The sequence below is a fragment of the Ailuropoda melanoleuca genome, chromosome 9 (assembly GCF_002007445.2).
Source record: "Ailuropoda melanoleuca isolate Jingjing chromosome 9, ASM200744v2, whole genome shotgun sequence".
Classification (NCBI taxonomy): Eukaryota; Metazoa; Chordata; class Mammalia; order Carnivora; family Ursidae; genus Ailuropoda; species Ailuropoda melanoleuca.
In genome coordinates this window covers 72969547-72982016 of record NC_048226.1, presented here as the reverse complement: position 1 = coordinate 72982016, position 12470 = coordinate 72969547, and the positions used below count along the sequence as shown (strand labels likewise).

Here is a 12470-nt window from a genome sequence, read left to right as displayed (position 1 = left end):
CCTGAGGGTTGCTGGAGGGGCGGTGTGTGGAGGACGGGGTAAAAGGGTGATGGGTATTGTGAAGGGCACTTGTTGTAATGAGCACTGGGTGTTATATGTAAGTGACAAATCACTAAACTCTATACCTGAAACTAATATTACACTGTATGTTAACTAGCTGGAATTTAAATAAGAACTTGAAAAAGGAAAAAAAAAACACTAAAAAGAATATTATGGATTGAAGGGGATCATCAAAATTTCAGTGAGCCTGATTCTATGCAAATTTTGTATCTGAATCCAATTTTATGATATTATAAAAACCTCAGGAAAAATGTCCAAATGAAAATGCACCCAAGGACACCACTTAGTTTGAATTTCAACTTTTTCTGTCATATTCATGAAAGCACTTTGTATCAGTAATCTAAAACCGAAGAGTAGTTAACTTCATCTACTTTTTTTGTCAAATGTTGGAGTAAAACCAATTTTCGATTGCAGCAGAAGCCTACGAAGCTAGTATGCATAAGGCTGAAAAACCATCTGGAACAGTATTAGCCCTCCTACATGAAATTTATCAGTCAGAAAAGATGGTAAATGTCTCAGAACTTCAGCCTTCTACCACAGGCTCCCAGCGGCAGCAGGGAGCCCTGGTGCACTGGCTCTTGCAAGGGAGGGTATTCTGTCTCCGCTGCTGTTGCTGGGCTGCTCTGAACACTAACTTAGCACTGATGTTGTAAATTCAAGCACCATTTTATCTAAGCAGACCAAAATGAAAGGAAAATTTTCACTTGAGCTCAACTTGGTATCTATAATTAATAGTTTCATCTCACCAAATATCATTGATGTGACCTCTGCAAATGTGAATGTGAGAGCACTTGACTTTCCAAATTTTGGGGAATCAAAACACATTCAAAGGCTCAAGGCTACTTATTATGAAATATAAATAGTCTTATTACTTGGGAGGAGACTTAACAAACAGCATTGAGCAATGAACTGATTTTGCCCATAATAAAAAATGAGTTTGCTGAATCACCAGTAGGAAAACTGTAACGCTATCTGATAAAGAAAAGGTAATTATTAAAAAGAGAAGGAAATGCACAAATGTTAAACATGACTAAAAATAAATAGCAGAGCAGAAGTCATTATAACCCTATAGAGGGACTTCCTGGGCCACACGTGGTAATGATGCCTCCAGGAAGAAGGACGGATTACCCACACCTCCTCACATAGGCAGCGCCTTGCTCAGGTCTAGTAAAAGAACAATCATTATAATGCTTGTGAGACCATTTTATCACATTGTAGGTAATAAAGTCATTTGCAAGCTTTCTCAATCACTGAATCTACAACCCCATAGTGCCAAATAAAAGTGGCAGATATCCCATAGATGATTTCTTCTCTGATCTGGATCATGTACCATTGACAATTAATATCTTGGATTGGAGCCAGTTTGAAAAAATTCCCAGTCCACCAGAAGTTCCAGACTTTTTGATTTTATACTCCAACTAACACACACACACACACACACACACACACAAGATGGGAGATGAGTGGGATCAATGTTGCATTTCCAAATGTATTTTGCCACGTAAAGACATAAAGAGAAATAACCTAACTTCTATCTATAATCAGTGCCATAAAAGAAAACATATTTTTATCAAGAAAAGTGGAGAAAGGTAATAGTCTTGGACTAAAGGTGAATTTCTTTTCCAAGGAAGGACACATGGTGATGTTATGGCAGTATTCTCTCTAGAACACATGTTAGCATTTGGACAGATGCTCTATGACATCTGGTTCCTCACTAAAACCACACATACATTAAACAACCAGTATAGAGGAGATACTTCATTGCTTAATGTACTTTTATGTTTACATATTGGAATTAGATTTAAAGTTTATGATGGTGAGAGATTTAAAAATAAATGTGAACTATAAGTTTGATAATGGATAATATATTCTCAATTTCCACAATTTACGAAAACATTCATTGATCTCTAAAACTCCTTAACGGAATATAGAATATTTCTATTGATGAAATATTTTTTATATAATGTCCCTAATTATTCAGATGTATCAGATTTGTTGAATCTTTTTAAAATGGATGATAATGAGACGGCTATACTCATAAAAAAGGTTTTTTCATTTACTTTTTTCTTTCATTATTACACTGTATTACATTACATTCTTTCTTATTAATCATCTGCTGAGTGTTTATATTAAGAATACAGTATGAATTGCTTTCATAAAATTTGAAAATCACAGAGAGGTGCTTTTGAAATAGAAATAAGATCAAGACTCTGTTCTCAAAACTCAATTCTTCCCAATACTGAATTTCACTGAATTTGCATTTTAGACGAATTTTCTCCTGTAATCCGGTCAGTGAAGGCAAAGTTTCCTATCACATTTAGCATGTAATCCAGTCTTTCTCATGATCTACATGTCCCCCTGCTACTTCCACAAGATCAGTTCCTGGGACTCTCCCTTCTACTGGCTGTCTCTACCAAACCAGCTTCCTTGATGTTTCCTCAAATACAACAGGTACATTTCAGTTTCAGAGCCTTTGTCTCTACTGTTTCTCTGCCTGAAATAGTTTTCTGCTAAGACATATTGCTTATTCCCTCTCCACTTAAATGTCACCTTGCTCAAGAGGCTGTCTTTGGCCAATTCCCCACTCCCCACCATCACTCTATCTTTTTATTCTGCTGGGTTATTCTTCAAAATATTTATCACTATCTGATATTACAAAACATATTTGTTTATCTGTTTATATCTGTCTTCATCACTAGAATGTAAGCTTAAATGAAAGTAGGGACTTCTGTTGCATTCATCATTCTATTCTATCCACAGCATTGAAAACTACACATTGTAGGCACTGGAAAGTGTCTGTTGAATGAAGACATGAATCAATATAAATGTAAGAAAATATTTTCTAATTTACCTAAAAATAATGTACTGCTAGTCTAGATAAAACTAAACTATACTTATCCATCTCTCTAACTGCACAGGAATTACTTTTAAAGTCCTATAAAACTTATAACAACAAACCTATTCTTTAAAAAAGAACATAAAACCAAGTATAAATGCATACATCTAACCCTCTTAATGACCATCCAATTGAGCTGAAAAGTGTTTTCTTTTCCTCAATTACACGGCAATAGTTTTAAAATCAAGGTAAACTCTCTTCACAATCTTAAAAACAAATAAAAAATAAAATCCAATATGCAAACAAACAAAAAAAGATAATGGGGATATATATGCCAGGATGAAACGATCACTGAAAATTTTATGCACCAACAGCAAATGATGCTTAAGATTACAAAATTTAATTTTGCTCATGCTGAAAATAACATACCTTAGTCTATATAACTTTTAATAATTAAAATTATCACATAGACCATTCATTGGCCTTTATCTTAATTATTCAAGCCCAAAAAGGGCTAGTGTTTAGTAACTCTAGCCTTTAAGGTTTGCAATGGACTGCCCAGTTTCATGTTAAATCTTCTACAGTCCAAGGAAATATTGCTGTAAGTATCCATTGCAGTTCTTCCACAAGAAAGAAAATTATGATTCCCCTGAGAATGATGAAAAGACGTATTTCACAGCATGTTTATAAACCTGGATGACATTCAAAAGGAAGATGATGTGACCCATTATCAATCCCTAAAGAGCACTTGACTTTAGTGTATATACATTTTTCCGATACTGACTGAATTGATGATAATCAGTCACCTGTTCCTAATGACTTGTGACCAACGGCAAGTTTGGGAAGGGGGCTGGTCAAAGTTACAGGCGTAGGCTTTGGCCGCGGAAGAGAGTAGAACTAATTGGTCTCCGTGAGAATTGAAACTGCAAACCAGAAATTCATTAACTCCACAAGAAAACAAACTCCTCTAAGCTGACCAAAATTTACCAGTTTTGTTCAAAATGTGGTTCATGTCTAGTTGGCACTCATGTTTAAGAACAAAAATAGAATATTGCGTTTTACTAGTTATTTGATTATTCAAGGGGAAAGAATTGAGGTTGATATATGGAGAAAAATATCCAGGAGGTTTCCTATAAATGTTTAATTTTTAAAAAGCTATTTCTAAAGCCACATAGCTCAAAGCCAAACATGATCAGGGATACTAAAAATATAATGTGTTTACTTCAAGTGTCAAGCCCAAATCAAAATAGGATCAATTGTGTTAATAATGAAGGGATTTCTATTTGAAAAGGCATATTAGGACTAGAAAGACATACTGAAATTTTTCAGAATTTGGTAAACCGACTTTCATCCAAATCACCACACTTAAAGTGTTATGTGATTTTGGAGACATATTTCTATTCCTCTTGAGCTTTCATTTTGACTATTTTATTCTCTCTTTTTCTTTCCTAGGCCATCTGCTCTTTATTCTCTCTTGAATTCAACTTACTGTTCTGTATTCTGTATCGACTCCTTTACAAGCTGAACATCCCCACTCACATGAAGGTTTTTAAATTTTAGGCTCTCAAACCCACTCTCTCTTCCCAGCACCTTAATATATAGTCATTCATTCAACATGTGCTTACCATCCTGGGAAATACAGTATTTCACCATCTAAGCTTTTCCTATCACTCAGAAAGCCTCATCTTTTTTTCAATTAGAAATATTAGCTTTATATTTATGTCTAACCTTCTCTCATTCTCTCTTTCTCCCAATAATAGACTGTTGACAATTCTGACTTTTACCCTTTACTATACAACTCAGGGTAAAAAACTTCCCTTTGCAATCTCTCTACTTATCCACATTTCTCCCCACCATGAGCTCTGAGCCCTTCAAAGAGATAATTCAAGTCTCTACTTCCTCTGCCACTGCAAATATTGCCCCTGAGAGCCTGCTATTTAACAGTGTAAATAGGAAAAGCAGTTTGCAGAGTAGTGGTTAAAGCAACCTTTGAGAAAATATTCTGACTTTTCCCCTGTCTTTAGTATAAATAGACTTCTTCGAGTGTCTCTCCAGAATCTTTTTTTCCCTCCTAAATACTGGTGACAAAGAATGATATAGAGGGTTCACTTTTTCTTTTACTCATTAAAGAACTTAAATAAAAACATTATAATATGAATAATCTGACAAAAGTATCCACACTTCTAATTTTGCATCTTTCTAATTTTGCATCTTTCTCGTGTCTAGAATTCTAACACAGTTTGGTTAAAGAAGAGAAATCAAATTAGTTTTAACCCCCTATGAGAGAGCATTATTGAACTTACCAGCATTCATAATAATATTTTATACCATAAGCATATTCTATAAAGACCATTTACCACTTCTAAATTTAGTCAATACATCAATAACTTACACAATTCAGACGTTACTGTATTTCCAATCTATGGGCATCCATGATGGAATGGTTTGCTGACTTTTAATAAGATTCTATTAATCAGCTGTAAGTCAACATTTCCTTGACAATTAGCACATCTTCAGTATTTATAAGGAACTAAATCTGGTAAAATAGTGTATAAGATAGGTCCTTTCTAAAGTAAAAAAGGAGATGAGTTGACAAGACACTTTCTCAGAAACATATTTTCTCCCTAGCCTTGATGTCTGCAATCCAGAGAGCTACCACATAGGGCCTCACCAGGTGCTCTGAATGACACAGGACCTTGTGACCCAGCAGTATTTAAAAATTTTCCTCACAACAGAAGTACTTACAATAGTGAAAGATGAAAATTAGAAAAGGTCCAACCTAAATGAGTGAAATAAATAACGCTACTACGACACAACGGGACCCAGCCTTTACACGGACGATGTTGCTCTATCTCCATCAGAGATGATATGGAAATTACACAGTGAAAACAGAAGATGGCAAAATATCATGTGTGGTTTGAGTTCAGTGAGTATAAGTAGAAAAGAATATATCTCAGCATTTATAACTGTGGCTTTCTACGTATGGTAGGATTTTGGTTATTTTTTATTGCAGCTTTATATTTTTCTATAGTGTTTGACGCTTCATAATTAGCATACTCCTTTATTTTTAGAAGTAAATGCAAGAGACATACTTGCACTCCTGAAAAATAAGCCATTTCTTCCCTTGCAGGAGAAACAAATATCCATTTTGTTTGCCCAAACACCCTGGGCATACCTTTTACTTATTTTTATTTATTTCTTTTAAACCTTTTAAAGGTTTATTTATTTATTTTAGAGAGAGAGGGAGAGCATGGGGAGAGGGGCAGGGGGAAAGAGAGAATCCTGAAGTAGACTAACCGCGGAGTGTGGGACCTGACATGGGGCTCGATCCCACCACCCTGAGATCATGACCTGAGTCTAAACCAAGAGTTGGCAACTCAACAGACTGAGCCACCCAGGTGCCCCACCCTGGATGTACCTTTTAGAGCACTTAGTACATTAAGTCAGTTATTTGATTACTTAGTCTTCTTGCCTAAGAGCTGAGCTCCTATAGGAGGAGTCATTACTTCCCATTAGGACTGCATCCCTGTAGTGAGCCTAGGGCACAGTACATTACAGATGCTCAATATTGGACTGGCTACCTGGCCTCTTTCATTATCCAGTGTCTTCTTTCTCCCATACCTGGCTTTAGTTCAGTTACCTTCACCTCTGTCAGGTGCCACAGTCTTTAATATGCTGTGAACAAAGCTGAAATGTGCACAGGTGTCACAACGAAAAACAATTTGGGGTCAAAAAGATGACATTTGGCAAAATCAGTTAAGCCACCGCTAGGATCTCTGTGAATACTGGTTAACATATGTGCAGTAACACTAATATAATAGGGTACAATAGGGCCAGGGGGAGTAGAAAGTACTTGATTTAGTAGTGGAGGGTCTCCATGAGATGGGGAATGGAAGAGTCATTTTAGTTTAATTATAGCAAAGTGCCGATACCTCTCTGTTGTGCTTCTGTACCGTGATGAAAAACTGACAACGCCTAGCCTGTCACATGACAAGTGGAACTAAGATTTATATTTTGCCATTTAGGTAGCTCACCTTATATAATTTTGAAGGTTCACCTAAGTTTCTGATAGCAACAACCTCTTCACGTCCTCTAGGAAATTAGGGCGCTGGTCCACTACCCCCACTCTACCCTCAATACTGTTCTAATGCCTGATAGTGTTACCGGGTCCAGATATATACTTCCTTCCAGGAGAGGCCCCAGGATATATATATTTGAGGAAATTAAGGGAAACATTATGGCTGGAAATGGGAACTAGGGCACTCACCTTGAAATAGCAAGGGTATCGCTTTACGAGATAGTATTTGTTTTACACGGATAGTTTAGTGGTTACGGGTACCAACCGGCTGCCTGCATCCATTTCCTAACTCTGCTACTTAGTGGCTGTGTCATATTGGGCAACTTTCTGCTAACTTTGTGCCTGAATTCTCCACTTGTGGAAATGGAAATAGCAACACTACGTCACTAATAAGGTGGTGTGAGGAGTATGTGGGTGAATATCCACAAAGACTCTAAAAAAACTGTCTGGTACAAGGTCAATGCCATGTAAATGTTCACTCGATAATATTTACTTAGCTTTCATGTCATAAAAATTGAATGTTTTGAAACAACTGTTTTGAAACATTACATACATGCACATACATATTATATATACATACATTATATATGTTACATATAATCTTATAAACATATTCAAAAACAGACAGGTTGAAGATGATTATCAGGAAAGAAGCACTAGAAATCCTTTCAAATACTCCTTGGTATCACACCATTTCCTTCTTTGTGCTATAGAAGTCAGACTCGTTTTCAACTCTCTCTGCTTTCTCATGTCTCCTGTTAATTACCTCTGCTACCAGCAGAATTCTTTCCCTCAGATCATAGCCTGGAATCTGTCACCTGTTCATAGATGTCTGCAATTGATTTTGTACATCCTTTTGTCTCTATCTCAACCAAAGTCAATTCAATCATTGCCTCCCTCTGGTTATTTACTGAACAGGAACATTCCTGAAACATCTGTTGTATGTTACCATGTGATTCTTTTTACTTATTTTTATTTATTTTAATGATTTATTATTATATTATGTTAGTCACCATACAGCACATCCCCAGCTTCCGATGTAAAGCTCGATGATTCATTAATTGCGTATAACACCCCGTGCACCATGCAATACGTGCCCTCCTTACTACCCATGTGATTCTTAAAATCAATTCCTACCACTCTCCTTACCTGACTGGCACTGTGTAGTTTCCTAGAAATTTGGACATTTCCTAGATTGCGTTTCTTTTGGAGATTCTGTATGAAATGGCCAAATTATTTTATATTGTTTTTCAAATGTCATACCCACAACTACTAGGGCAAGGAAGTTTTTTTTTAATATGTATTAAAAAAGACAATTTTCTTATACTAGGTATGAAAATCTGGGAGGATTGCTTGGATAGTTGTTAATACTCATGTTGTTAACATGAATGTGTATTTTCTAAAATCTTCGGTTGCACGCAGGGATCACAATTAGGCACCCCCATTCCACTAAGCCTCAGAGCTAACTTTTAAAATGAACACGCGGATATGGTTAGATATATACAATGTCATAGTAAGCAGACCAGACTGTTCACAGATTCAAGTGGGGTTTGACTATAAACTCTACTCACATTAATGAGATAGCCAAACAGAGGGGAGTCTGGCAGAAGTGGAACTCTGAAGAATCACAGAGATAGAGACTGACAGTGTGACTCTAATTCCCAAACACGAAGAAGCCGCCCTGAGAAATAGAAGGGAGTGTCTGGCAGATACATCCTTAGAGACAGACCTATCATGCCAGGTGTACCCTATCCCTATCTGGATTCCCTTGAACACTGGAAGCATATAACTCTCCCTGGGATAATTATGTGATCATCAGCCAAACCTCTGACTTAGACTGCCATGTAGTTTTTCACAATAGCTACAAAATGCACTGGTCAGGCCAAATCAAGCATACCATGCAGTTAAAAATTACATATATTATTTTAAATTAATTATCTGTCAAAACAGTTTCTTTTCCAATGTCTGTCAATATTTTCATGTCTTAGTTTCTGAATTTTAAAACAAAGAGCCAGACACTGGACTCTAACAATTTCACTAAATTAATGTAATTAGTGCCAAACTCCACACTGTTGTATAATGTTGGGTAACACTGGTAAAAGAAATTAAAAGCTCTCTGTATGGAAATTTAATGTGGAACATTAGTTGTAGCCAGAATTAAGGGTACAACTGGGTGGAAATGTCCAAGAATTATTTCTGTAAAATTTGTACCTTTGAGATGGAAAGAACTCTAACAAATTTCGGATATGTGAATTCTGTAAGATATCCCACAATCAAAAAGTTTTTTACAATGAAAATATTAATTTGCCATTGAATTACCTATTTTGCATTTTTTCACTCATTTGCACAGCATAAATGTATAGAATAGCTTCTAAATTCTAAGAGCTGTGCTAGACAACTGGGCTGGAACCACAACATAAAATCTCTTCTCTTTGTGGAGTTCACTGTGTTTTGAATGGCCCTAACATCAAATTGAAGGGATGGCCTTTGACCAAAACATTACATCACATCAAGCCAGCTGTTAGCTGAGGTACATACCAAGGGCAGGTTCAAATGGTTGCCCTGTCCTGATTCTGGGAACAAGACCACACCACACCCTATCTTGAGATATGACAATCATACCTATGTTTTAATTTCCTCCACCCTCTTCTGATTCTTATTTGTCTCTTCCCCCCATTCTCCTCCTCCTTCTCCTTGTTCTCCTCCCTGACCCCACCTTCATCTTTTTCTTTCTTCTTTGGCATGCAGCCTGTTTTTGAAGATTCATCTCCAACACATGCATTTGCCATGTTTCTTTAAATAATTTCTTTAAATAAATTTCTTTAAATAAATTTCTTTAAATAAATCCATCCATAATATCTTCCAGGGGTTTGGGGGCACCTGGGTGGCTCAGTTGGTAAAGCATCTGTCTCTGGCTCAGGTCATGATCTCAGGGTCCTGGGATCGAGCCCTGCATTGGGATCCCTGTCCAGTAGGAAGTCTGCTTCTCCCTCTCCTTCTTCTCTCCCCCCCACCCCTGGTTGTTCTCTCTCTCTCTCAAATAAATAAATATTTCTTTAAAAATATCTTCCAGGGGTTTGCAGGAGTTCACACATTCTACAGAATTTTTTCTTATTTTAATGGTGATTTTATTATAATAATATATAATGTTTTACAGTAATAATTCATAACTTACTTTTTTCATTTATTTTTACAGAATATATTTTAGCTTCTTTAATTCATTTCTTTTTTTGCAAACTGAGATCCTTAGCACCCAGTAGGAATCCAGTTCTAGGGAGTCCATAAAAACTGGGTCCTTTGGAAACACTACTCTAAATCTGAATAAATAATTCTACCCATTGCCCTAAAGAAATTGCTTACCTTAACTAAAAATAAACAGATAGAGCTAAGTGGCAGATACCAGTCTTTCATGCTATCTACATTTCCAGCACAAACCAAGACAAGGATGAGATGGGCTCCTATGAAAATGGGTGAGATTACCAGGTCTTTCTAATATTCACATATTGAATATTGTGAATTTGTATCATATCACTTATTCAGCTCTTTATATTTATAAAAAAAATCCCAGGTCCTAAAACGTGGTTTCCAATTCATCCCCGCTAGTATTGCTCTTCGATGCCACAGAAAAGTTGTTGAGTATATGCCAAAGAAATCTTCATACGTCTTATTTTAAATTACAAACAGCATTTAAACATGAACTGGAAGTTAAAGATTATTCAGAATGCCAGCTATTTAAAGATATGAATAATTTTCTCTTCCATATTAGAGTTCTATTCAGTTTAGTTTGGGTAGATCTGTTAATAGGAAGTCTCAAGAAAAGTACTGATGAGCAAACACCTATCCAATCCTTACAGCATCCCTTACAGCCTGTTATTCCTGTAGCTGGGATTATAACAGTAGCTAGGACCACTGAATGAGTGTTTAATTCCTACTTATCTCTCCACTAGGATGTCTGGAAAGAAAGGCATGGGAGGTCACTGGGATTCATAAAAGGCTTGGACCCTTCCCAGAGTCCCAATACCATAGTGCTGAAAGTGTTAAAGTTTTAATTCTAGGTAGCTTTCGTTTCCTTGACCCAGGACACCAATCTCTGGAAACCAGACTTCTGAAGTACTTTCTCTGCTCCAGCTCTGACAGTAAAACTTACTCACACAATATTGCTTGAGGACATGCATGCATTTGGATTAGGTTAGAAGGTAATTCACTTACCATGATAAATTAGATACAGACATTGCAGCAATTTATGGAGGAGTCCTGTGGAGCAGTCTTCTCTAGATTTCAGAACAGGGAATGAGTAGGTCGAGTAGACAAGACTACTGAGAATTGGAATTTTAGCTTTGCTGCTGGAATGATGCACTTACAGTTTGAAGTAACCTATAAAGAAAAGAAATAAAATGGTATCTGTAGAACCCAGTCTCTGTGACTTTTCAAAAATGTATTTAATCCAGATCAATAGTTTTGTCATGGCATAAGACACACAAAAAATACATTTTTCTTAAAATATAAGACATGTTATAAGCCACAGATAAAATTAAATCAACCCTATGACAAGCTGAATGCTTTACCATTAAACTAAGTTTAAAGATTAGTACAATGTTCATTCCCTGAAGTAGAGAATGCAGGGAAAGAACAGAATGTGTTTTTAGATGCACCAATTTTTTTCTCCATATGGTCAATCAGTTATGCTCTCTAAATTAGTTTTATATACTCGTGCTAAAAGGATCAAAACAAAGATCCTAATTGGCCATCGCGTACATTAAAAAAAAAAGCTTCTTGGCACAAGTTATTATCATGTCCAAAGCTGTCACAAAAAAAGTCATTCACTACTACTCCTGAGCAAATGAGAATTTATATTGAGTAACATGCAGGAGGCAAGCCAGTATGTATTTACCTAATCTTTCCACACACTTTTTATGATCATCTACTCTGCACTATGTCCTAGGATCTTGAACCAAAATTTTCGTAGGGCCACAATTAATTCTGTGGCACTGTATTAGGGACTTCAGTTCAGGTCATTAACCCAGTACTGGTCAATTAAACAACGTTTATTGAGGCTATACTATGTGCACATACACTATCCCAGGTACAGTTCAGGGATAAGGATAGGTGACAAATAAGACATGTTTCTGCCTTCAAAGAATGTTTTATGTAAAAAAAAGGATGATTATAATAAAATGGAGTAAGTGTTCTAATAAAGGTTTACATGGAGTATACAGAAGCAAAAAGACTGAGCAAAGCCCAGTCTTAGGGATTTGGAAGGTTTTCTAAAGAAGATATGCACCAAACTACTAACATTCGGTTTGGTGCAAGTTTAAAAACAAACAAACAAAAAAAATCCAAACTCAGAGTGGCTTAGAAAAGACAGTTTATTTCTCTCTCCTATAAACAAATCTTGAGTCTTAAGAAGTCCAAGGCAGATGCAGCAATTCTATAAACACGAGAAATGGAGGCTTCCTTCTTGTCATTCTAACATTCTTGACATGTGGTTCCCCTACG

The 12470-nt window shown here is 36.3% G+C and overlaps 1 protein-coding gene across 2 annotated transcripts in view; it reads right to left on the bottom strand.

Annotated features, from left to right (window-relative positions):
- Positions 1 to 12470, bottom strand: part of OXR1 (oxidation resistance 1) — a 433201-nt gene that overhangs the window by 334370 nt on the left and 86361 nt on the right. For both annotated transcript variants that reach the window (XM_034668471.1, XM_034668472.1), the window contains exon 2: positions 11184 to 11348. In XM_034668471.1, coding sequence (XP_034524362.1) covers positions 11184 to 11206 — 23 coding nt within the window. In that variant the 5' untranslated portion in view covers positions 11207 to 11348. The remainder of the gene's footprint in view (positions 1 to 11183; positions 11349 to 12470) is intronic.